The sequence below is a fragment of the Rhododendron vialii genome, chromosome 1a (assembly GCF_030253575.1).
Source record: "Rhododendron vialii isolate Sample 1 chromosome 1a, ASM3025357v1".
Classification (NCBI taxonomy): Eukaryota; Viridiplantae; Streptophyta; class Magnoliopsida; order Ericales; family Ericaceae; genus Rhododendron; species Rhododendron vialii.
In genome coordinates, this window is record NC_080557.1 from 14,901,418 (window position 1) to 14,926,711 (window position 25,294).

At 37.6% G+C, this 25,294-nt stretch overlaps 2 protein-coding genes across 2 annotated transcripts; one reads left to right on the forward strand and one right to left on the reverse strand.

The window, feature by feature from the left end:
• The first annotated feature begins 343 nt into the window (after positions 1 to 343).
• Positions 344 to 8,875, forward strand: LOC131306126 (probable serine/threonine-protein kinase PBL17). Its single transcript, XM_058332445.1, has 6 exons — positions 344 to 824; positions 1,725 to 2,071; positions 3,769 to 3,904; positions 5,148 to 5,284; positions 6,334 to 6,457; positions 8,177 to 8,875. Exons 1-6 carry the CDS (start codon positions 758 to 760, stop codon positions 8,734 to 8,736), a joined length of 1,371 nt encoding a protein of 456 aa, XP_058188428.1. The 5' UTR covers positions 344 to 757; the 3' UTR covers positions 8,737 to 8,875.
• A 10,435-nt stretch (positions 8,876 to 19,310) lies between these two features.
• LOC131328640 (uncharacterized) lies at positions 19,311 to 24,705 on the reverse strand. The gene is made up of 6 exons (XM_058361560.1): positions 24,594 to 24,705; positions 23,335 to 23,414; positions 22,446 to 22,543; positions 20,738 to 21,894; positions 19,685 to 20,358; positions 19,311 to 19,538 (listed from the first exon to the last, which is right to left on the reverse strand). Exons 1-6 carry the CDS (start codon positions 24,703 to 24,705, stop codon positions 19,311 to 19,313), a joined length of 2,349 nt encoding a protein of 782 aa, XP_058217543.1.
• Between the last annotated feature and the right edge of the window lie 589 nt (positions 24,706 to 25,294).

Below are 25,294 nucleotides of genomic sequence, written 5' to 3' on the forward strand. Positions count from 1 at the left end.
AAAAATTATTTTTCATTTACTTTATTTTTTAGTTTGAAAATATAAAATAAGCTACTTATTTTTTAAGAAGATTTTTGGAACGGAACCTAAGTTATAGACAAATAAATTTACAAGAACGCAGCATAAATCGGAGTATTAAAAACAATTAAATTTAATATTTGGGGCGTGAGAGGCAAAAAAAAATAGAGGTGCCCTCCACGAAGATAACCCCCACCGACGATGACCCACCAGAAATTTGGCGCTCGTGGTTCAAGACACTCAGACTTTTTTGTTTCTTTTCCCCAAAACCACTGACCGTACGAACCCAGATTTAACACATTATTCCATTCCAAGAAAACCTACCACGGAATAGACAAACAAACAAAAATAAAAACACACACTCTCTCTCTCTCTCTCTCTCTCTCTCTCTCTGTCATTATCTGTAATTCTGTATGCCAATACAGAACTCTTCGTATTCACATTTGACAAAAAAAGTCTCTATTTTCGGTGACCCAGATCGGGTTCCGGCGAATTACCATTGAATTCCGGCGACCCATCTCATGTTTTGAAAAACCCATGTGTTTTCGTTGGAATTTGAGTAGAAAATGGTGTGACCCATTGCTTGAAATGAATCCAACTGGAGGTAGTTGCTGTTCTTGTGTCTGTCATCCGTGAAAAGAGAAGGGAAGTGAACTTTCTGGTAGAGAGTGATTTGCTAAATCTTGTAGTTTGTGGAGAGATGGAGGAGTGAAATGCAAATCTGGTGTATTTTTTTTAAATGGGTACCTGTTTCAGTTGTGAAGGTGAAAACCCACCAAAGCATTTTGTTCTTAATAACCAGCCAGGTATTCTTTAATGTTCTTTTCTTGTATTTCATTTTTCCAATTCCCTTTCCTGTGATTTCTTTCTTTTGTTGCCCATTTAATTTTTTGTCTGTTAGTATTATTCTTCAGTGAAGTACCCAACCCAACCCAACCGAGTCTTGTGCCCCAATCAGTTGGGGTTGGGTTGGCTACATGAATTCTAGTTGTTCATTGAGTTCTGTCCAGGGCTGAATGGAAAAATAAAGGGTTTTGTTTTACAGTCAATGCGGTTCCTTTGTTAGTGGGTCTAGTATCACTATAATAGTCTAGGAAACAAGTTGTGGTTATGGATAGTAGTGTGATGATTAACAATTGCCTTACGTTTTACTGAGAAACATGCTGGAAACTCTAATTTGTGTGATGTAGAGTTATGGTTTTCGAAATTCGGTGACCGTCACGGGTATTGCGGTTGATGGTGTGGACTAGATTTGAGTTAAACATAGTTTCTGAATTCATCCAAATCCTCTACCATCAATTGCAGTTTCCTACACTGAATAGAAGCCTAAAGGAAGTTGGGTAATTTTTTAATTTTTCCATCAACAAATTGCTCTGCCTGCTTGGCTGTAAATTAAAAAAATTGCAAAAGATTACAGATCCATGGAACTAAAATTGTAAGAGTTGGATATGTTTTCTTCGAAAGATGGACAAATTTTTGGAACAACTTGTTTACTGATTCATAGGGAATTAGTTAGTGATCCTATATTAATGCATATCGCTTTCCTTTAGGGCCTAGTAAGTTGAAAATATCTAACCAAATTGGTTAAAAATTTCAGGGCATTGTCAATGTTTGAACTTTGTGGGGTAGAAAGTGATTGTAAGTTATGATGAGATAACTGATGCTATCATTTCCTTATATTCTTGTGACTATTTGGCTTGAAACAGGAAATGGCTCTTTGATATCTTCCACCAAAGCAAACTCCACACTTCCTGAAAAGCCTAGTACGTTGGAGTTGCATGGATTCAAAAGTGGAGGAATCACTGCATCGACTCCCAAAAATGTGGGGGACCTCCGTCGGAATCCTGGGTATAGTAATGTTGATGTCTTTACGTATGAGGAGATGAGGTTGGCAACAAAGCACTTCCGGCCTGATAAAGTGCTTGGTGAGGGTGGTTTCGGGATAGTGTATAAAGGAGTTATAGATGAGAGTGTGAGGCCAGGTTACAAGACAACAAATGTTGCAATTAAGGCGCTTGATCCCGAAGGGTTTCAAGGAGACAAAGAGTGGCTGGTATTTTCTTCTGATTGCATTTTGTTACCTCTTTTTTTGGCAGTTCATTTTTCTTCCCTTCAAATTTGCATAAACTATGGATTGGTATAGAAGAGGCAAACCCGAAAAAAATATTGAGAGGGAGAGAGATTCCACAGGACTGTAGTGAAGAACAATGATTCTGCTTGATCTAATTGATGCTATTGAAGTGCAGTATGAAGATGACATGAAAAAGTCTTTCTTTGCTGTGATGTATTGCCAACTGCTGCTATCTTTACTTCAGCGTGGAATCCCCAAACAAGAGATGGCCTTTTTCCACATAAATAACTGCCTAGAATATGTAGAATGCTACCTTGTTAGGCCATCACTATTTTCCCAAAGTTCAACATAGAATAAGATAGTACCTCTACCATTTAAAGAAAATTTATGTCTTTAGACTAGGAAGCACTTTTTAGGTGAATAACTTTTCTTTGATAGTAGGTTCATCAAAGGTGGAGTGAACATGCTTTACCAAATGTTTTTTTTGTAGAGATTAAATAGCATTTATTTTCACGATGATTAATTGCTATGGATAAATATGTGAAAACGGTTAGATGCCATACTGAGTCAAGCTTTATTAGGTAATTGGCTGTGAAGATTTGTCTATGATGGGATAGACGGGGGAAGAAGGTGGTAGATTTGAAATATGGGGGTGCACAAGGTGACTGGCTTCGCAAGAGTTCATTATCTGTTATGTGTTGGCCTTTATAGAGAAATTAGGAAATGTTGGGAGACTTTGTGAGTTTCTGTAGTTTTGTGGTGGGGGATGGTAGGAGAGAAGTTGTCTCATGTCTTGTGTGGAGGAGTGGTAGAGGATAGGTGTGCTATGGAGCCTGACTACATCTGGAGAGATGGACGTGGTGTTTTGTGGGTGATTTGGTGGCAAACGGAGGTGCAGGATTAGGAGTTCCATGAGGACTCAAGATCCTCCCAAGAATTCACATGCCAACACCGGATAACCTGAATGGAGAAAGAAGATTATTGTCAGTTGCTGCTACTGCTACTTGTGCAAGCAAGACAGGAAAACGGTATGTATTAGACAATGGAAGTGATGTGGGTGTTTCTATCACCTCTGATGGAAACACCCACAAATAAAGCATTTCTTGGTTAGGTGTGGAGTGGGTTTTTCCATCAGAGGTGATAGAGCTTCTTCATTTGTTGGAAGGGTGAGGGTTGGCAGGAGGTGTAGGTATGTTTTAGACAAACTTGTAACTATAAGTTTGGTAGTGGAGAACCCTTTGCATTGCCCCCGCCCCTCGCCACAACCTCTAGTTAGGTGACATCAACCTCCTGGAAAAAATGTAGATGTCATTAAGGACAATTGATTTTTTAGTGTTGAAAATTTTATGAACAAAGAATCAAGGCTATTGTGGCCACATTCTCGAGACATTCACGAGGTTTGGGTTTGATATATGATCCATACATCAAGGTCCTTCTCTGCTGTAACAAGTTGGTCGAATTGTCTCATACCTGTGTTACTTAGACAAGTATTTCTCTCAATAGTATCAAGATTAATAATGCCTTATGAGTTACGGAACTATAGAAGATACTTGGAATCCATATGTATTTTCGTTTCGCAACATAGATCGTTGTTGTTAGCTACGGCGTTCCTTGTGAAAGAGATAAACTTGTTTTTTTGGTGGATTTAAAGTGGAGAATTTCTTGTTGTATGTGTGCAGGCAGAAGTGAGCTATTTGGGTCAGCTCAGTCACCCAAATCTGGTAAAGCTCATTGGTTACTGTTGTGAAGATGAACACCGGCTGTTAGTCTATGAATATATGGCATCTGGGAGCCTGGAAAAGCACCTTTTTCGAAGTGAGTACTAAATTGACTTCTAGATGTTTTATAGTAGGACCCCTGAAGGAATCTCCACTTGTATACTTGAACCAAGATTAAAATATGCTACTTGTCAAGTAAACAAGATTCAGTCTTCTAAGTAATCCTCGAAAGCAAAACAAGATTCAGTCTTCTAAGTAATCCTTGAAAGCAAACTAGATTTAGCTTCTTAATTTTTTTCCTCCAAACCTTGAATTATTGGCCTATATTTCTCTTTCTTTGATTTTCTCCTATTGTTTTCTTTTATACTTCTTCAGCATCATTCATAATACAATGCATATGACTTCTTCTTTAGCATCATATTACCGTGCATATTCATAGAAGCACCAAGGTTCTCTCTTTGAAGCGAAATGTGTAGAAGCAATAGGTAGGCCCCAATTTTCATGTCACATATTCTGCTGCCATAGCACTGGGGCATAAGAGCACTTTCCACCGTACCTAGTCATGACATGTGGAAAAATGAAAATTGAAAAAAATACAATGTGACATCTGTGCGCATGGGAAAACTGGAAAAGCAAAATACCTGCCGAAAAAGACTGACCGAATCAAGCATTTCCGCAAGTTTCTAATTTATGTTTCCTGTCAACTTAAATGTGGTTACTTGGTGCTTTGTTGCTTTAGAAATAGTCTCCTACAAGAAAGGATGTAAATGGAGTAAAATACTAAAATGGAAAGATTTAGCGGATCCATTGCGAATGTGCTTTTCTTATGTCGAATAAAATGTTTGAGAATACTTCTGTATTAAAGCACCTTTTGCTCTCCAGAAATAATGGAGACCATTATAGATTTCAGGTAGTACGTTGAATTGCAGAAAATGTTAATATTTTGAGTCACTGACTCACGGTAGTTCAAACGTCAGCATTGGCATGAAGTATTATATTAACATGACCCTATTAGAGACAGCAAACAAAAGTAAATCCATCCTGTTGAAGACTGGCGCGTGGCCTCTCTTCACCCCCTCCCCCCCGCAAACGAGACTAAACCTGTTAAAAACAAAAAGATTGCTGAAGTAAATCCATTTTGCTTATAGACGACTGATTGTTTATGCCTAAAAACAAGAGTTTTACCCCATTCTTTTATTCAATATGGAAAACCAGAAAAAATGATGTAAACCTCAGGGAAATAAAAGAGTTTTGCAGGAAACGCTGAAAACTAATGCTGGCTTCTGTTGAGATAAAATGTTGCTTACAAACTACTTAAAAGTTGTGCTTTGTGCTTGTAGGAGTTTGTGCTACTCTCACATGGTCAAGAAGAATGAAGATTGCTTTAGACGCTGCAAGGGGGCTTGCTTTCCTTCATCTTGCAGAAAGGCCTATCATATATCGGGACTTCAAGACGTCAAATGTCTTGCTAGATGCGGTTAGTTCTGGCACTGTCATGATTTTTAACTTTTCTTGCTCAATGTGGTAATTTTGTGAATGAAATCCCTGCAGAAATATGTTAGTTTTATACCTTCATAGCTTGCTTTGATTTAGTAAATGGTGATTCTGAAACCAAGATGTTTGGCATGTACGGGATGTGGGTTTGGCATTTCCAGTCAAAGTTTTCAGAGGCGGTTGGTCGCTCATGAGGCCAGGCTTAAGCCTCAAGGAGTTTTTATTTTTCTATTGACAAAACTATAATTAATTAATCTACCATAAAAAAAGGAGAGTTTGTGTTTGCACCATACACAGGCGTCTTACAAAACTAAGAAGATAGTAGAATTTGACAAAAAAAAACATGTCAAGGCATACAAACATAGTGCAATTATAGATCCAACCTTTAAAAGCACTAGAAGTTGTCTTGCAAACAAACATGGGAACCCTTCGTCGTTGCCCCAACAACTTATAATGAACCGACTCTTCGCCTACCGAAGAAAAAAAACCCCGACTCATGTGATGCGCTTGCCTCCCTCACCTCGGCAAAAAGGTGTCAAAGGCGTATGTCTCCATCCACCTCGGACAGATGGGCAAACGCCTTTGTGGTTCTCAGCTCAAAAATCAATGCCGGGGAGCAATTTTTGTTGCGCCTCGCCTCAGGGTGAGCTCCAAACTCTCCATTGAAAACATTGTTTCTGGTTTCTATACACGGATATTGTTTTATGAAACACTAACCCAACTTCTTTTGAGTTATATATTTTTTCTTTAGACAGTGTTGTTTTTGTATGTTATACAGTTGAGTCATCTTTTGACTTATTGACTGAAAACTCTTTTTTTTTGATCGGCAAAAAACTCTTAATAAGGTACTAGCCACTAGCCATGCACAATTTGAATTTTCCATGCTCTATTCAAAGAAAGATTTCACATAATAGTAGCCAACTTCTTGTGAAAAATGAAACTTCATGGCGACTTGTGGAAGTCTTTTGTGAATTTTGTGTTATGCTCTGGAATAACTTCTGTATGTTGCTAAAAGTTCAGTAATGATGGCAGGATTTTAATGCAAAGCTTTCTGACTTTGGGCTGGCTAAGGATGGGCCTATGGGAGACCAGACCCACGTATCAACACGAGTCATGGGCACTTATGGTTATGCAGCCCCAGAGTATGTTATGACTGGTGAGTCTTCCAATGGCTTGTTGTAATGAATCACATTATGTTCATCAGTACTTGCGTAGTTGCATATCCTGCATGACATTGCATTTTGAGTAGGGGACTAGGATGTTTAACTTCCTTTTATTTCATCTCATTAAAGTGACCATCGTCTTGACTTCAATGACTTTTTTTCTTGACCGAACTTATATTTTTATTCAACTGCAGCTTTTGTCAATTTCTGTTATACCTCCTGGTTTGATCCAGTTCTTCTCATGCTTTTGGTTGCTTGAAAAGTTTGGCCCAATGAAAAATTGGAATAAACTTTACTTAAATCTGGAGGTCGGCAACATAAATCCCTAGTTGCTTCTTCTATGTCAAAGAGGTATATGTGATTAGTACTTGGTTAGATTTAAGGTTCTCAATTCACAAAATTATTTTAATTGTTCTATGGAATAGAAGATAGAAAAAAGTCTAAATATTAGAGCTAAACTTTCACTTGTTAAATATCTAAAGAGAAGATACACTAATAGACTGTTTGTACAATCTAAATGCTACTAAAATAGGTAGCAAATGACTAAACTAACCTTAGATCTACATAAACATGGTGTTAGATTATTATTGTTATAAAAAAAGAAGTTATATTATTATTTTTTATACTTACATTATTATTAATTTTTTTATAAAAAATGAAGTTGGGTTTTGGATCACTTCATCGGCCTGATTGTTATTTAGGGTTCACCTCCACATGGTTCAGACTACACCCAACTTGTAACTGTTTGTCAATTGTAGAAAGACTTGTATACTCTTTCCATTAGAGCACCTAGAACAGAGGGACTAGAGAGTGGCTCCCTTGCTACTATCTTAAAAAACTGGATTTTTATCCTTAGCTTAGAGTCCCAAAAGGTGTGGTAATCTGGAAGCTATGTGTTTCAAGCCATTTATATACCTGAGCTCTGGGAATAGAAGTGGTTCCCTTTGTTCCATATGTCTCAGCCATTCTTCATGTACTTGAGCAATATTCTTCTCTAGATTCGTTTGCCGTGTTGGCGACATTGAGTTTGCAGTATTCAGAAATTTATTGTTTTCAAGCAGTGAAAACTCTCCCGAATTTCCCACATAGAAACCTTTATGTACTTTTCACATGTTTTCTGTGAGACTGGGAACAAACTTCTGTAACTGCCCGACTTTGGCAAGTCCCTTATTTCGAAATGTTTTCTGCATGTCCTCTTCTCTATAACCACCATATACGTATCTAAACAAACACGCAGCGATATATATCCCCGCACATATATGTTTATATGTACTTGACCATAAACCTGAACTAAGATGAACCTGTTGATAGATTTATCAAATTGACCCCACTAGCGAATACTATAAGCTAAGAATGTATACATCTAAAATATGAACTAAAACCTAACGCAGGTCATGAGAAATGATTTTGCCAAAACATTTTTATACATCTGCATTTGTCTGTAATGTTCAACTGGTCTATGGTTTATATCATAGTATAATGCAGATCATTCCTTTTACACCCAACTCTCTTGAATGGATTACTTCCATTTCACTACCCTTCTGCACAGAACCAGGAACTCATAAATAGAAAAACTATTTTGTGATTTATTATACTTGCGTGGATAAAGGGCGTACGGAAATAATTTCTCCATACATAACTGTATGCACGCGCTTAACTACAACTAAAGGCAGCTTTAGAACTAATCAATCTCTCTCTGTTCCTGGACACAGGGCATTTAACAGCTCGAAGTGATGTTTATGGTTTCGGGGTAGTGTTACTTGAGATGCTGATTGGAAGGAGAGCAATGGACAAGAGCAGGCCTAGTCGTGAGCACAACTTGGTCGAGTGGGCCCGCCCGCTCTTGATCCATAACAAGAAGCTTCTGAGGATTTTGGACCCTAGAGTGGAAGGACAATACTCTACCAGAACTGCCCTAAAGGCGGCCCACTTAGCGTACCAATGCCTTAGCCAAAACCCAAAAGGGAGGCCTGTTATGAGCCAGGTGGTCGAAATATTGGAGACCCTTCAGACAAAAGAGGAAAGCCAAGAAGATGCACTGTTAAGAAGTGGAGGGGGTGGCAGTATAACACTATATGAAGCTCCAAAAGCTACATCTGAGAGACGCCCGGTTAGAACTGAAAGTGAACGGGAAGCGGCTCGGGTGCCTGCAATGAGCATTCCGGCGAACGGAAGGAGCAAGAGTGAACCTCCGAAAGAGTGGGATCTGTATAGACATTCCCCGGATCTTGGACAAGATGAGGAAGCACGTGAATTTGAACGGAAAGTATGATGGCAGTTGGATTGCCGGAGCTATTCACCTGTGTATTATTCTCTTTTTTTCTAGTTTTTTTTTATTTTTTTTATGTGAATTTGTTTTGACCCCCTAAACTATTCCTTTTTTATTGGAAGAAGTATAGACGTTCAAGCAACTGTATTTTTTTCCAATTTAATTACTCCATTATTTTTTATTCGGAGACGACCCCAATCAGTAGGCCGATTATGTAGCATGTAGCTGACAATATTCGATCAACATGTATTTTTTACACGAGTTGATCTCATCAGTGATCCCAAAATAGTTAGAGTTCATATCAACGAAATGGACCGGAGAGGAAGCCAATCTAATCTTACAGCACTGTTGTGTGTTTCGCTTGCAACACCAGCCCCTGGATTTAATGCACTCGATCACTAATATTCACAAGAGCGCACTACTCAATCAAAGTAGAATACAAGATAACCCTGCATTACGGCACAACTCTTTTCTTTTTAATAGCATGAAAAAATATACGACCAGATTGTAAAAATCATTATAAGAACATTGAAAAAAATACAATACCAAGATATTTAACAATGGGTTGGGTTTCAAATATCATAAGATTGTTTGCGTATGCATGTAAGTGAAAATATTAATTTCCTCAACATTTAATTAATCAATAGCACCAAAAAAAATTGAGAAGATAAATATATTACGTATGTTATTGTTTTTTTTATATTTTTGCAAAAGCGAAAGTAAAAGGTAAAATTTTAGATATAGTCATTTAATTTGCATCAGTTTCATCCCTTCTGGAAGGAGAAATGACAATTTCACCCATAAATTTCGTTAGTTCCATTCACGACGTCAGCGATTGTGACAAAATTGAGACATAATGTAAAATATGGAGTTAAAATTGACACAAGTAGTATTAGAGGAACAAAATTGATTTACCCTTTAATTAATGTGTAAGAAGCGTATGACAATTGATTTACCCTGTAATTGATTTACTTGAATCTTGGAGCTTGTCAAGTTGGTAAGCTCGCCCTCCTCCTCCCTCAATGGAGGCAGGAGTTCTAGCCCCGCGAGGGGGCGAAGGTGGGGTTTAGGGCTATGTTCAGCCTCTGGACCCTCTTGTGAACTAACCTATTAACTCACTAACTCCCCATACCCCCCGCTGATGTATAAACTATGACACACACAAAAAAAACCTTAGAACTACATAAATATAGTGAGCATTTATTTAATAAATCTTTTGGCAAATTACTTTTTACACGCTTCAGGTTTAGTTTTGGAGCACTTCATCGGTCTGATTGTTGAATATAGTTGGCTCACCCCCACGTCGCTCCAACTAAACCAAACCTGTAACTCTGTTTCTGTCAATTGTACAATGACTTGTATACATGCACGTTCCCTAAGAGCATGTAGAATTGAGGGACTAGAGAGTGGCTGCCTAGCTACTATCTCAAAAGCCTAGATTTCTGATCCTTTCGGTAGTGAAAAATTCATAGATTTTTATTTGTGATTGAGAAGTTGTTAGGTGTTTCCGATAGTGAATAAATTATTGAAAAATGTCAAGTTGTTTCCGATAACGAATAAGTTGTTGATATGTTTGTGTGTAGAGTTACTGTAGTAAAACAAGTTTTTGTTGATAATTTTTTGTTAGTGAAAACAAGATGGTAAAATGCTGAAACTTTTTCGTTAGTGACCGAAAATGAGATGCATGTGTTAAATTTTTAGTGTTTTTTCTTAGTGGAAACACCTACATGTTTCAAGCCGTTGGTTAAGAACCTAACACAACTGTTGTTTCCCAGCCCTTGGTTGCGAGGCTAGTGGGAATTGGTGCGGAATGTTCAAGAGCAGCAACTTTCGCAGCCCAATTATCGTTCAAAAATATGTTAGATGGCTTTATGTTGCGATGGACGACTTGTTGCTGTTGGGATTAAGCCCAGTAATCCCACCCGCAACGAAAGCGCAACAAACAAAAATGAAAGGGGGATTTTTAGGCCGGCCCAAAAAATTAGGCTCGGACCTAATTCAGTCCAGCACAAAATATTCTATACCCCCTTTAGTCCCGGCGCTACATTGTGGACAAAAATACCCCTCGCGGGTCAAAACAAGCATCCCGGATCCTCTTGCGGGTCAAAATACACCTCGCGGGTCACGTTCCCGAACCCCCTCCATACGGCTAAACAAAACCCTGTCTCCCCCCAACCACTACAAAACCACCCTAACTCTATCGCTACAGAACCCTAACTCTTCCGCTCAACAACGTTTTCTCTCTCGCTCGATCTCTCTCTCTCTCTCTCTCTCTCTCTCTCTCTCTCTCTCTCTCTCTCGTGCAATCGATCAGGCAACAACAATTCAATATGGCAAAAAAAGGTATGTACATTAAAGAATATCGAAAGTCTATGCGAAATTTCTATGCGAACTATAAAATATGTATATGAGAACCCTAACTCTCATAAACGTGTTGTGTCTATGTGAAGTATGTGTTTTCGAGTTATGTGAACTGTGTGTAGGGTTCTATGTGAAATGTTCTCGATCAGCTCCTTCAAGGAGGAGACTGGCCAGTTATCCTGCGGCGAAGAGGTCAGGATAATAAGCACTTTCGATGGTTTCGCTTTAGGTTTTTCATTTTTGAGTTTTTAATATGAGAATTGTGTATTATACATGACATCTGTCTATGACAACTGTGTATTTTTCTACTGGAACATTGTATTTTTCCTATGAGAACTGTTTATTTTTTTATGAGAACTGTGTACTATACCTATGATGAGACAACGTAAACACTATATCTAACTTTTGTTCATATATTTAATGGGATACAAGAAGACTTACAAGATTTGAACTGTGTATTCTGTTCCGAAAGAATACATTTTTAAAGTTACACATCATCATACTTATCCATGAGAACTGTGTATTTCTGCGAGAACTGTTTATCAGAACAGTGTATTTTTCTATGAGAACTGTGTATTATACATGAGATTTGTTTATGAGAATTGTGTATTTTCTACTGGAACATTGTATTTTTCTATGAGAACTGTTTTTTTTTCTATGAGAACTGTGTATTATACATGAGATTTGTCTATGAAAATTGTGAATTTTTTACTGGAACATTGTATTTTTCTATGAGAACTGTGTATTTTTCTATGAGAACTGTGTATTTTTATATGAGAACTGTGTATTATACATGACATCTGTCTATGAGAACTGTGTATTTTTCTACAGGAACATTGTATTTTTCTATGAGAACTGTGTACTATACCTATGATGAGCCAATGTAAAAACTCTATCTCAATTTTGTTCATATATTTAACAGGGCACGAGAAGACTTACACACAAAATTTGAAAACTTCTTACGAGATCAGACCAAGAACACTAACAATGGAGGAGGCAGAAGTCATTACAAGATCGAAAACTCAACCTGACAGGCCAGCAACCTCCTTAGTTAGCCAATCATCACAGTACCCTTCGCAAACTCAGGGAAAGAAACGACAAAGACCAAAACAGGAAAAGATCGCCAAGAAACGCCAAAGGCTTACCCAACAATCTGAATCTGAACCAGACTCCCCAATCCAGACCCAAAAGCAAACCCAACAAAAGAAACATCAGAGCCCAAAACAGAAAAAGAAGGCCATGAAACAAGAATCAGAATCAGAATCACAACCAGACTCCCCAACCCAGACCCAAAAGCAATGCACATTCAGGTCCAATGTAATAGGAACAGTGGGACTATTGTCAAAACTGAACTTGAACAATGCCCACTTAGAGCTCTTGAAACAAACACCGTTTTGGATGCTGATTGATGCCATTAGGAAAGGTAAGTTAACAGAAAAAGCTTGCATGAAGCACGATAAAACCATCCTGAGTATCATTCAGAACTATGAAACCAATGACAGCAAGTTCCTCATTGGTGGTAAGAAGGTTGCCATAACAAGGAATGACATCAAGCTAATCTTTGGTATAGCTTGTGGGAACAAACAAATAGGAGATTTGAACAAGAAGAAAAGTGATGTTGCATTTGCAAAAAGAAGGGGGATCCAGGCGGCAAGAATTGGTAGTAAACAGATGAAAGACATGATCAATGAAATACTTTCAAAAAAAGAGGAATCCATAACTGAAGAAGACATCCAAGATGTAGCCGCCTTGTATGCATGTTCATTTGCCTGACGCTGTTCTTCTCCACATCAGGAGTCACCATTGCATGGACATATGTGCATTGCATTGAGAAAATAGAAGAAATAAAAGACTACGACTGGGCACAATCCATTGCAGAAACATTGAATACATCAATGTACAAGTTCCATGACAAACCAAGAGATGCAACAGGATGTGTGGTGGCATTGATGGTAACTTAAATCTATTTTGCCATGAGAAGTATTTTTGGGTATTCTAATAATTTTCTTTTATTCTAATAATTTCCTTTTACCTGTTTTTGCAGTACTGGATTTGTGAACACACGGATTTGATTGCACGACCAAAAAATGAAGCTATTCCAAGACTACTAAACTGGAACACCTCAAACCTGAAAAAAAGAATTGATGATTTTAAAGATTTGAGCAATCTCAACATTACGGTATATACACTAATCAAATAGCTTAACTTGGACACAAAAATACACACTTCTCATAGAAAATTACACACTTCTCATAGAAAATTACACACTTCTTATAGCAAAAACACAGTTCTCATACAAAAAAACACACTTCTCATACACAGTACTCATAGAAAAATACACGATTATCATATGAAAAACACAATTCTCATACAGAAAAATACACACTTCTCATACACAGTTCTCAATAAAAATACACAATTCTGATTGTGAGTTCACATCTTTCAGGTATATGAGGAAGAACTTCAAGAAACATGTCAAGAGGCTCAAGTCTACAGCATGCCACACCCAAAAGTTGTAGATGATAATGACAGGGGAACTATATCACAGATGATGCAGCATACACAATGTCCTCAAAGTCCGGCACTACGACTTGATGAGATACACTTAACTGAAAAACAGCAAACATCTCCTCTTGTGTCAACATCATCTCCTGAGAAACAACAAGCAATGTTTTCACAATCACAATCAGGCGAGACTATGGTTCCAAGTACCTACCAACCTCTGGACTCCATTAATTTCAGTCAAGGCCTAATTAAAGAGCACAACCAGATGGGTAAATTCTGTGACAGCTTACTGGAGGACAATGATCAAGTTATCATCAAGGATCTCCAGCAACAAGTCCAATATATTCAGAATCAAAAACAAATACTTGAACAACAAAACCACGGACTTCAAAAGGACAAGGATACAATGAAAAATGAGCTGGAGGAAATGCAAAAAGAACGGGATGAAATGAAAGAGAAGCTGCAGAAGATCGTAATTATGTCCAACACAATGTTGCAGACCCAAGAACAACACAAGTTCCTGATAGAGAAGACTGCAGTCTTGGAAAAGGACAGCGATACAATGAAAAATCAGCTGTTGAAAATGGAAAAAGAAAGGGATTCACTAGAACAAAAGCTGCAGAAGATGGATACTTTCTCAAACGTTTTGAAAAAGGACAGGCATGAAATGGAAAAACAGCTGCTGGAAATGGAAAAAGAAAGGGATGAATTTGAAAAACAGAAACATATGATGTTGCAAGAATTTGAAATTGAGAAGAACAAAATCAAAAAGGCCCTTACGATGCAAATTGAATCCCTAATGACCGAGAAGGGCCAGCTGCAAAAGTATCTGAGCACAAGTGAACAAAGGCAAAAGGCTATAATTGTTCAAAAAGATGCAGAAATACGCAGCTTAACCAACAAGCTTTCCCTCACCAGCAAGCTTTCCATCCAACCGCAACATACCAAAGAACCTCAAAAGCATTTACCGGTTCTCGAGACTGATTCCTCTTTGCTCACACAAAGAAGTGAGGAAGCAATACATAACATCACACAAACGTACACTGATCAGAAGATTGAGCAAGTGGTCCATGAAGTTACACAACTATATGCTCATGCCGGGAAAGATTCTGAAGAAGACAACAAAGATGATAATGCAAAACAAAGACCACGAAGGCAAAAAATGGATGACAAGTATTACTATGGTTCAATCACAAAGGATGGTCGCAAAAAAGAACAAATTGTCCTTGTCGAAAGTGACAAGCCACAAGCAGAAATCAAGAAACTTGATGACAAGATTCCTCCCTTAGGAAAAAAGGCAGACATTGTCCTTGCCTTGCTACCTGACAAATCCCAACAATTTACTGTCTTTAAATCATTTCAGATTGGCTAATGTTATGTATATCATGCAGTACGCACATATGGGATTGTGAATTAGATGACCTGCGCATATATCAAGAAGATGTGAGGTTTCTGCTATGTGATTGAGAATTAACAGGCCAGGTAACACAATAAAAAAAGAAGCAACTCTCTTTCTGTATTTTAAGAGAAATGTATATGAGATCTGTGCTTTTGTATGAGAACTGTATTTTTTCTATCAGAACTCTGTTTTTTATATCAGAACTGTACGTGATAAAAAAATACTTTTTACATTCTGATACAGCCAATAGATGCCTACGTCCACTTGCTGACTACAACACTACAACCACCAACATCTGGACCATCCTTTTCATTGGGAATAGAAGATTCCCAACAAGATATGTCGTTTGTCTTCAACAGCTTTTCATCAGTAAGAAAAGGAAGTACTCTCTCACAATTCATGTAGCATACACTCATAGTTAAGAGGTTGCCTAATTATCTTCTTTCGAAACAGACCTTCCTTGGAGGTGATCAAAACTCAGCTAACAGAGCACTTGATGTCGTCCGCTCAAAGATTTTGAACACCAGAACAATCCTTATCCCAATATTTGGTTCAAGCCATTATACTTTGCTTGAGCTAGATACCATTGACCAAGAATGGAGGTTCTACAACTCCATCCACAGACAAGGGAGAAGAGATAAATACTGTGAAGCAACTGCCAATCTGGTAACATAATCCCTCCTTATTCTAAAAAAAATATATGAACTCTTTCAACTGTGTATTGTAGTCTATGTGAACAAACTATGTGAAATGTGTATCGTTAATGTATCCATGATCATATTTTGTAACAGAGAAAGAATGTCACGAACTACATCAACCGACAATGCAAGAAGAAGATTAAAACCTCTGCAAAGCTCGTGGACAATGCACCACAACAAGAACCAGGCTCGTAAGTATCCTTCAACTACCAAAACTCGTCACTGCATCTTATATAAGCCCTAACATTAGTCTTGTATTCACAGGGTTGATTGTGCAGTTGTTGTTGCCTACATCATTCGCCAAAAGCTGATGAAAAAACCAATTAAAAGCGACCTTACAAAGCAACAATGCCTTCAAATGAGAGCTGATATTGTGCAAGCATTTGTCAGTGACCCAAAGAGATCATGGACTCCAGAAATCTATCACAATAGGATGGAAAATCTCAGACTGCAAAAATATTATGACGACCAGGAGCTTCTTGAAGAGAAGAAAAAAAAGGCATAGATTCAACTTACTCATCAAAGTTGGTAGTGGTGTTGTTCATCAGTTGTATAGTGGCTAATGAGTTGTTTAGTTTACTGGTAAATGAAGATATACAATCTCAGACTGCAAAAATAGTTTTGGAAGTGAAAGTAGTGCAGATGGGTAATGACATGGTGGAGGTGATGTTCATGACTTGTATAGTGGTTAATGCGTACTGTTCAGTTTAGTGGTTAATGAAAATATACAATCATCTTTCTCTGAACTCTATTTTTCATTGTTCAAAGTTTGCAGTTCGCATTGGAGGAAAAAAACAGTTCTCATACATAAATTTGCAGTTCGCATAGAAAAAATACAGTTCTCATACACACTTCTCATAGGAAAATTCACAATTCTCATAGAAACCTAACATAGCAGAAACCTCATTCTGCAAAAATATTAGTTTTGGATGTGGACTAGTTTTGGATGTGAAAGTAGTGCACATGGGTAATGACGTGGTGGAGGTGTTGTTCATGACATGTATATTGGTTAATGAGTTGTTTAGTTTACTGGTTAATCAAGATATACAATCATCTTTCTTTAAACTCCATTTTTCATTGTTCACAGTTTACAGTTCGCATAGAGGAAAAACACAGTTCTCATAGAAAAATTTGCAGTTCGCATAGAAAATTTCACAATTCCCATACACAGTTCTCATAGGAAATTTCACAATTCTCATAGAAAATAACCAATTCTCATAAAAAATTTAAATGGTATTTTTGTAAATTACATCTTCAACGTGAAACCCTATTTTATATGGCCTATAAATACCCCTCTTCCTCTTCCCATTTCTTCATTTTCCACCCTCAACACAATTACAACAAAAAAAATCTAAAAAATGGCAGAAGACTTGGCAAGACTCATCAAAGATGCCGTTGCAGTTCGCATTGGAGGAAAAAAACAGTTCTCATACACACTTCTCATATAAAAATTTGCAGTTCGCATAGAAAAAATACAGTTCTCATACACACTTCTCATAGAAAAATTCACAATTCTCATAGAAAAATTCACAATTCTCATAGAAACCTAACATAGCAGAAACCTCATTAACCACTGCAAAAATATTAGTTTTGGATGTGGAAGTAGTGAACATGGGTAATGACGTGGTGGAGGTGTTGTTCATGACATGTATATTGGTTAATGAGTTGTTTAGTTTACTGGTTAATCAAGATATACAATCATCTTTCTCTAAACTCCATTTTTCATTGTTCACAGTTTACAGTTCGCATAGAGGAAAAACACAGTTCTCATAGAAAAATTTGCTGTTCGCATAGAAAAAACACAGTTCTCATAGGAAATTTCACAATTCTCATAGAAAATAACCAATTCTCATAAAAAATTTAAAGGGTATTTTTGTAAATTACATCTTCAACGTGAAACCCTATTTTATATGGCCTATAAATACCCCTCTTCCTCTTCCCATTTTTTCATTTCTCACCCTCAACACAACTACAACAAAAAAAATCTAAAAAATGGCAGAAGACTTGGCAAGACTCATCAAAGATGCCGTAGATGCATCACTCAAAGAGACCAGTGAAAAACTTGATGAAACCCAAGCCCGATTCTTCGAAAACCAGGACAACATCAACCTTCTCAAGAAAAAAGTGCAGATCTTCAAAGATTGGAAACTTGCCAAAAATTTGGCAAAGGAAGCGGAAGCGGAAGAAGCCACTACTAGCAGAAACGTGTGACCAAGAAGACAACCACCAACTAACTAGGGATCTAATTTTTCAGTTTGGCTGTTCTATGTTTTTTTTTTTTTTCTTTCTTTCTTAGTAGATCTCTTGTTTAAATCTGGTACTTTCTTCTTCTCCTTGTATTTGGATCTATCAATTCCATCTAGGATGTTTGAAATGTGTACTTTCTTCTATCGTCAGGTGTATTCAACGATGTATGTCTTATAAATCTGGATGTTTTTCCTTGTTTATTATATTTCTAATTGCCAAAAATACTTTAACCAAAAAAAAAGTCACAATTAATTAGTAATCTCGAATATATTCTATTTTTTGTTTTATTTATTATTATTATTTATTATTTTTCAAACAAAGATCTCTATATTTTGTTTTTGTTGTTTTTGTTTTATTTTTTGTTTTTTATATTCAAAATCGTTGCACTTAAAACCGTTCACCACGTGTATCACTACCACCTTCTCACTCCATTAAATACCTGAAAGGTTAAACACCGCACATGGCTTTTCATTTCCAGAGAGAGAGAAGAAATCTCTGACGCAAACTACAATGGCTGCCCCAAATCAGAACGCTCCGGACGACACTCCACCAAACAATGCTCCAAAAATCTCAACCATGGAGGATGCTGTGAAGAAGATCATTGAGGAGCATGTGGCTCCACTCAAAGCTGAAGTGGAACGCCTGCATCGCCAGCACAGGATACAGAGCATGGATCATTTCCGCCTTAGGTTAGACATCCAGGCATTGATGAACGCTCACAGAGCAGGAGGGAACAAGGAGGACGAGGACGAGGAAGAGGAAGATGCACAGTAGAAGTTAGGGTTTGGTGCCTCAACTTCTTTTTGGAAAATTAGGGTTTCTAGTTGGGGTTCATCAACATTTTGGGGATTTTTTGCGACTTTTTGGCTCCTTCCTCAAATGATTAAGGAATCTAACTCCGATGAAAATTAGGGTTTGTAGTTGCGTTAAACCACTGATGCTGTAATTAGTGCTATCTGACTCTGATGATAATTAGGGTCTTCTGAATGTTAAGCTGGATTTCATCTATGTTAACAATCGTTTGCTATTTGTTAGTATGGTTTGGTGTATGTCAATTTGATGCATGTTCTGTTAGAATTTAACTTATCATCGAAAATACACACTTCTCATAGGGGGAAAAACACTTCTCATAGAAAAAAACACACTTCTCATAGAAAAAAACACTTCTCATGAAAAAATACACACTTCTCATAGAAAAAAAACACTTCTCATAGAAAAAAAAACACTTTTCATAGAAAAACACACACTTCTCATAGAACAAAACACAGAATGAGTTACAAAAACACAAAAAAAATTCTTATTCTCAACAATTATTTCATGAATCAAATCCAATAACATTGTTTTTTGTACAACTCAATTATTAAAACCTAAAAACCAGGCCTCAAATCCTCCTTACAAGTAAGTTTATTATGATTCCCCATCTTCCCACACCTACCACACTTCATTTCTCTAACCTTCTCCCCATTCGAACGAATCCTCTTCTTCTTAGGCCACCCTGGAGGCTTTTTTGACAATGGTGGCAGAATACTAGTACCACAATCAACCACATCACCTTTCAACAATGACGCAACTGGGTAAATTGGTTTTGAATACACCTGACCTCAACATGAAAAAAACGCTCTACATACAAGTTCAAATCCTTACCACTATATTTGATAGCACAGACAGCGTGGCAACAAGAGAATCCATTCAACTGCCACCAACAACAACTACATGTACGCCTCCCAATATCAACACATACAGACGGATCCGTGTCAACTTCAAATATATCAGCACTTGAAGGAATCACTTTCCATGTTTTAACTAAATCATATAACTTCTCCAACCGAGACTCCCCATAAGGACAAATCACCTGATCCAATTTACTTGTCCTTTCTCTCCTCAAACACATTGATTTCATCACCTTCTTCCTTATACGATCAACCATATCCACCACGGGCAATTCACGCTCTTTCAATATCCATGAGTTAAAGCACTCAGCTAGACTAGAGGACATTGTTCCATAACGTTGCCCCGGAAAAAAAACATTTGCCCAGCGCTCATTAGGCAACTCCGACAGAAAATGAACAACAGCTGCACCACCGTGTTTCAGCAAATTACCCATATGCTGATTAAACTTTGCCACAGTGGGAGCATAAGCACATTTTGAAAACACTCTGATCAAACTCTCTTTATACTTGACATTTGTGGACGCCAAAGCAGTACGCAAGTTACCCTTCAAATGATAGAGACAGTAAGCATGAAAGCTTGAAGGAAACACCTTAGCAATACCCTCTTTTATTCCTCTGTGACGGTCAGATATAAAAACAAAAACCCTTCTGTCTTCATCCAAAATACCATGCAACTTCTCCATAAACCAAAGCCAATTATCATTATTCTCAGAATAAACCACACCAAAGCACAATGGAAATAGACCTGAGAAGGAAAAAATAATTCAGTTACCAGTTCATACATATGGCAAAATCAGTTCTCACACTTCAGGAACTAGTTCTCATAATTTTGAAAACAGTTCTCATATTTCTCATAGTGCATTATAGCCTATGTGAACTGTATGTTATATTCATATGAGAATTGTATATGTAATCTATTTCATACCTGCATTACCATCTTTAGCTCAATCACACATCAAGCATCCTATATGACTATAAGAAACCAGTTCTCATAGTTCAGACACCAGTTCTCATAGTTCTGAAAACAGTTTTCATATTTCTCATACTGCATTGTAGCCTATGTGAAATGTGTGTAAGTAGTCCTATGAGAATTGTATATGTGATCTATTTCATATCTGCATTACCATCTTTAGCTGAAGCAGACATCAAGCATCCCATATGCCTTGCCTTCAAGAACGTTGCGTCAACGGATAAAACAGGCCTGCAGTGCTTAAATCTTTGTACACATGCATCAAATGCTACAAACAACCTCAAAAAACGATTTGTGGTTTGATCCCACTCAACATCAAAAACACTTAAAGGATCCGAATTCAGAACAACATTACGATACCATTGAAGTTGATTAAAAGAATCTGAATAATCTCCAAATGCATTTGACTTGGCTTTCTGGACAGCTAACCAAGCACGATTATATGACACATCCACCCCATAATACTCCTTCAAATCATCAACAACATCAACAGGACGTTTCTTTGACTTGTTTCGAACATCATCCTTTATCAATTGACTAATCAGAGATGAATTAGCATGACAGTTCTTTGTCGTACGCCCAGCAACACCACAACAATGAACATTATAATACCTTTTGATGTAAAAGCAACCACTGACCTTGTCAAGTCTAGCATAGATATTCCACTTGCAAGATTTTACCTTACAAACTGCAGTCACTCTCTCTGTTTCATTCTTTACAAAGTCAAACTCAAAAGAATGAACAATTGAATATTTTCGCAATGCATCACGAAAACCTTCCGAACCCCCGACAAACAACTGACCAACACTTTTAATAAGCTCTTTCCACGCGTCAGACAACCTTGGCCGATGCTGATGCGGGCAAAACATAGCTCCCAAATCATCCTCTTTACCTACATATTCCATTGATTCCAACCGATAGCCGACTAACCCTTGCCCACTGAAACAAATGCCCTTACTAGTGCTAGCACCACCACTATCGAAAACCCCACTACTATTAGCACCAACATCAACACCACACCCACTAATACCACTATCAAAACCACGACTATCTACTACTGTAACTTCAATGCAATTCAATCCAATACTATCAACTACAGCAAACATCACCTCCAAATCTTCATCATTATATAACATGGTACTAGGATGATCACGTATAGCATAAAAGAGTTGCAATGAGTGTCTTCTCAACTCACTAAACTTGCCACACAATATCTTCATAAAATCTCCAATTCTCGACGACCGAGACAACTTTATTCCAGCACACAATCCATTGTATTTACAAAACAAAATCAACGATTTCTCCGTTTCCCTAACAAAAAAACAAACAATTCACACAAAGGAAAACAACACAATTCTCATAAACCAACACAGTTCTCCTATAAAAAACACAGTTCTCATATAAATAAACACAGTTCTCATTTTAAAAACACAATTCTCATAAACACTTCTCATGCAAAAAACACAAAAGGACAGTTCACATCAAAATCTAACAAACAAACACAATGAATAGTTCAAGCTAGGCCTCAATCTAACAACAAAAACAACATTTAAATAATAAAAATATGAAAATAATCACAAAAACAGTAAAAAAATCAAAATCTAACAACATAAACGACAATTAAACAGTTCTCGTGCAAAATACACAAAACGACAATTCACATCAAATTCATATGAGAACTATAGTTCAGAAACCAATTCTCATAGTTCACAAACCAGTTCTCATAGTTCAGAAACCAGTTCTCATAGTTCAGAGACCAGTTCTCATAGTTCAGATACCAGCTCTCATAATTCAGAAACCAGGTCTCATAGTTCAGAAAACAGTTCTCATAGTTCAGAAACCAGTTCTCATTTTAAAGAAACCAGTTCTCATGGTTCAGAAAACAGTTCTCATAGTTCAGAAACCAGTTCTCATAGTTCAGACACCAGCTCTCGTAATTCAGAAACCAGTTCTCATAGATCTAAAAACAGTTCTCATATATCAAAACAATCACATAAACACTGAAAATAAACAAATCTACCAACAAAAATGACATTAAATACCTCATCTGCTCGACTCCATCAACCTGCATCTCCTCACGCACCACAAAGCTACAACGAATCACAAAGCAACATACCTCACTACTAAATGAAAAGTACATCAACTGAATAACTAATAAAATCTAACAACATACTCAAAAATACCTCAACAGATCGATTGAATCTCAATCCAACGCAATTCATCCTCTCAATCGAACATCAATCGCTCAAGCTAGACATCAATCGTTCTCTCTATCGCGATCTCTCCCTAGATCTCGATATCTCTCTCTCTCGAGATCGCTCTCACGATCGCGATCGCGATCGCGCTCTCTCTCTCTCTCTCTCTCTCTCTCTCTATCTGTCTTCTCTCTCCGCCAATATTCTTTTGAAAACAAGCCTATATATAGTAAACCCGGAAAAGGTCAAAAACGTCCATCACCCAACATACCCGAGCCATTCAGCTTCGGGAAAATATTTCAGGGTTGGGATCATTCCGAGGCTAGAAAGGAGGACCGGCCTCTAATTATCTAAAAATGAAATCACACACAACCAAAATACGTGGTTTCCCAAATTCGGGTACGTCCACGGGAGAGAGAGAAATCTTCCACTATATGAAAAATAGAGATTACAATGTGAGATGTAAAACCCTCCCGAGCTCCTAACACACGACTCACAATGTTTTACACTCAACCTGAACATCTCTATTTTTTCCTCACATCTACTCTCCTCTCACCTCACGGCCGGTGTATCCTGCAACCCCCAAAGGGGCTGCCCTCTCCTTTTTCTCACACTCGGCACACATGCACCACTTCACTTAAATAGGACCAGGAGAAAGATCTACACAGTTGGCTCTTCAAATTCCAAGCATCACAAATGCTCTAAATACTCAACAACCCATTATTCACTTTTCCTTTTTCTTTTCAAACTGCATTTAATGTGGGAAAAACCCAACAGTTGCTCCGTGTTCGTATGGAGGTAGTCGAGACCTTGTGCAATGTCGATGCAAATCTGTAGCCACTTTTTCTATAGATGTGGATTGTTAACGGTTCCCCAGAGATGACTATGTCCCATCGACCATGTACTCATACGTGAGAATCAACTAATGGCTAATGCTCCTCATTACAAAATTCAATCAAAGAGACTATGTTCGGGCGACGGTTTAGAGATTGTACCTCAATCTCAGCACTATATTCTTTCAAGCCATGTCTCATCGTCGATTTGAACCTTTTCATCACAACCACAAGAGTTCGCTCCATCATACATTCCTTGTACAATCTAGAATAACCGTGTTGGCTAATCAAAAGACTGATAGGTGCGTAAATATGCCTATTTACGTCTCCTAACTTAGGTTTGTTATGTCCATTTAGTGTGCTACTTGGAGTTTGATACTTGTTAATTATGTTTCAGGACTTTTTGAGCCTATAAATAACATTTGGAGTTAGAGCGCAAAGTCGAAAGAGCTTTGTTTCATTCCCATGTATTTGCTCTAGTTTGAATTCTTTGTCAAAATCTTCATCACTATCGAATTCATTCATTCATGCCTATGAATCTGCATGGTTGGATGATACCGGAGTTGTTCTAGAGCGGAGATCGAGGTGGTTTTGCTAGAGGAGTCCATGGAGTTAAGAAGGGGCACGAGGTGCTAGTCAAGAAGAGGAGTTAGCTAGAACTTGGGATAAAAGTTGGTAATTTCTAACTTATAGTCTTCTTGTTAAACCTTTTGATTTATGAAAAATTGAGTAGAATATGTCGTGGTTTTATGCTTAGGTGTGTTGACCCAAAGTAGTTTTCACGTATATCTTGTGTTCTTGTTCTTTAGCTTTGTCGCAATTGACATGATTATTGTTTTGAATTGCTTTACGTGGAATTTGGTTAGTGGCTTTGAATTTGTGGTAGAGTTAATTTTTAATTGGTCGTCTCATTCACCCCCTCCCCCTCTGGGACATTTTAGTGCTTCGGATTATTTCACTTCTCTCCACCAGCTATTCATACCCATAGGCACAAGTTCAATTCCCTGAAGCGCCTTTGTGATTATTCCCCATGATCTTCCTTTACGCTCATGCGACGCCAGTGCAATCTCAAGGATCACCATTACTTCAGACATTCTAGGCCTTTTCTTTGGTTGAGCATGTAGACACTTTCTAGGCCTTTTCTTTGGCATTTGTTCCTCCTCAAGTCTTGTATCTACCGGTGGCCGACCACACAAGACTTCCAACAACACCACACCGAAGGCATAAACATCAGATTTCTTGGTTAGTCGATTGTATACCCAAAAAAAGTGGTGTTTTCAACACTGAATAACGCACGGAATTTTGACAACTTGTACTACTATGTGCCAATCCTTTTGCAGTGAAACAAGTTTCTCGAATTCAAGTTTGTTTTCCCGCATTAAAAGCTCATTTGAGCTCAACTCTTTTCATTTGACAAACAGAGCCGGAACATTTTGGCTTGTTAAGCTATCAAAATCAAGATTGAACAAGTTATCACTCACATCATTCAACTTACGATGTTAACAAAATCAAGCTAAAGATTGATTCGTGAGATCATGTCAATTAAAGCTTGCTTAAGATGAGTTCCACTTGTAAATAAAAACCAACGTAAAATATATCTTGAAACTCGTTAAGTTTACAAATCTAAGCTTAGAACAATGAGATTGTCTTGTTTTTGGCTGTGCTATAAACAGCCTATTTACA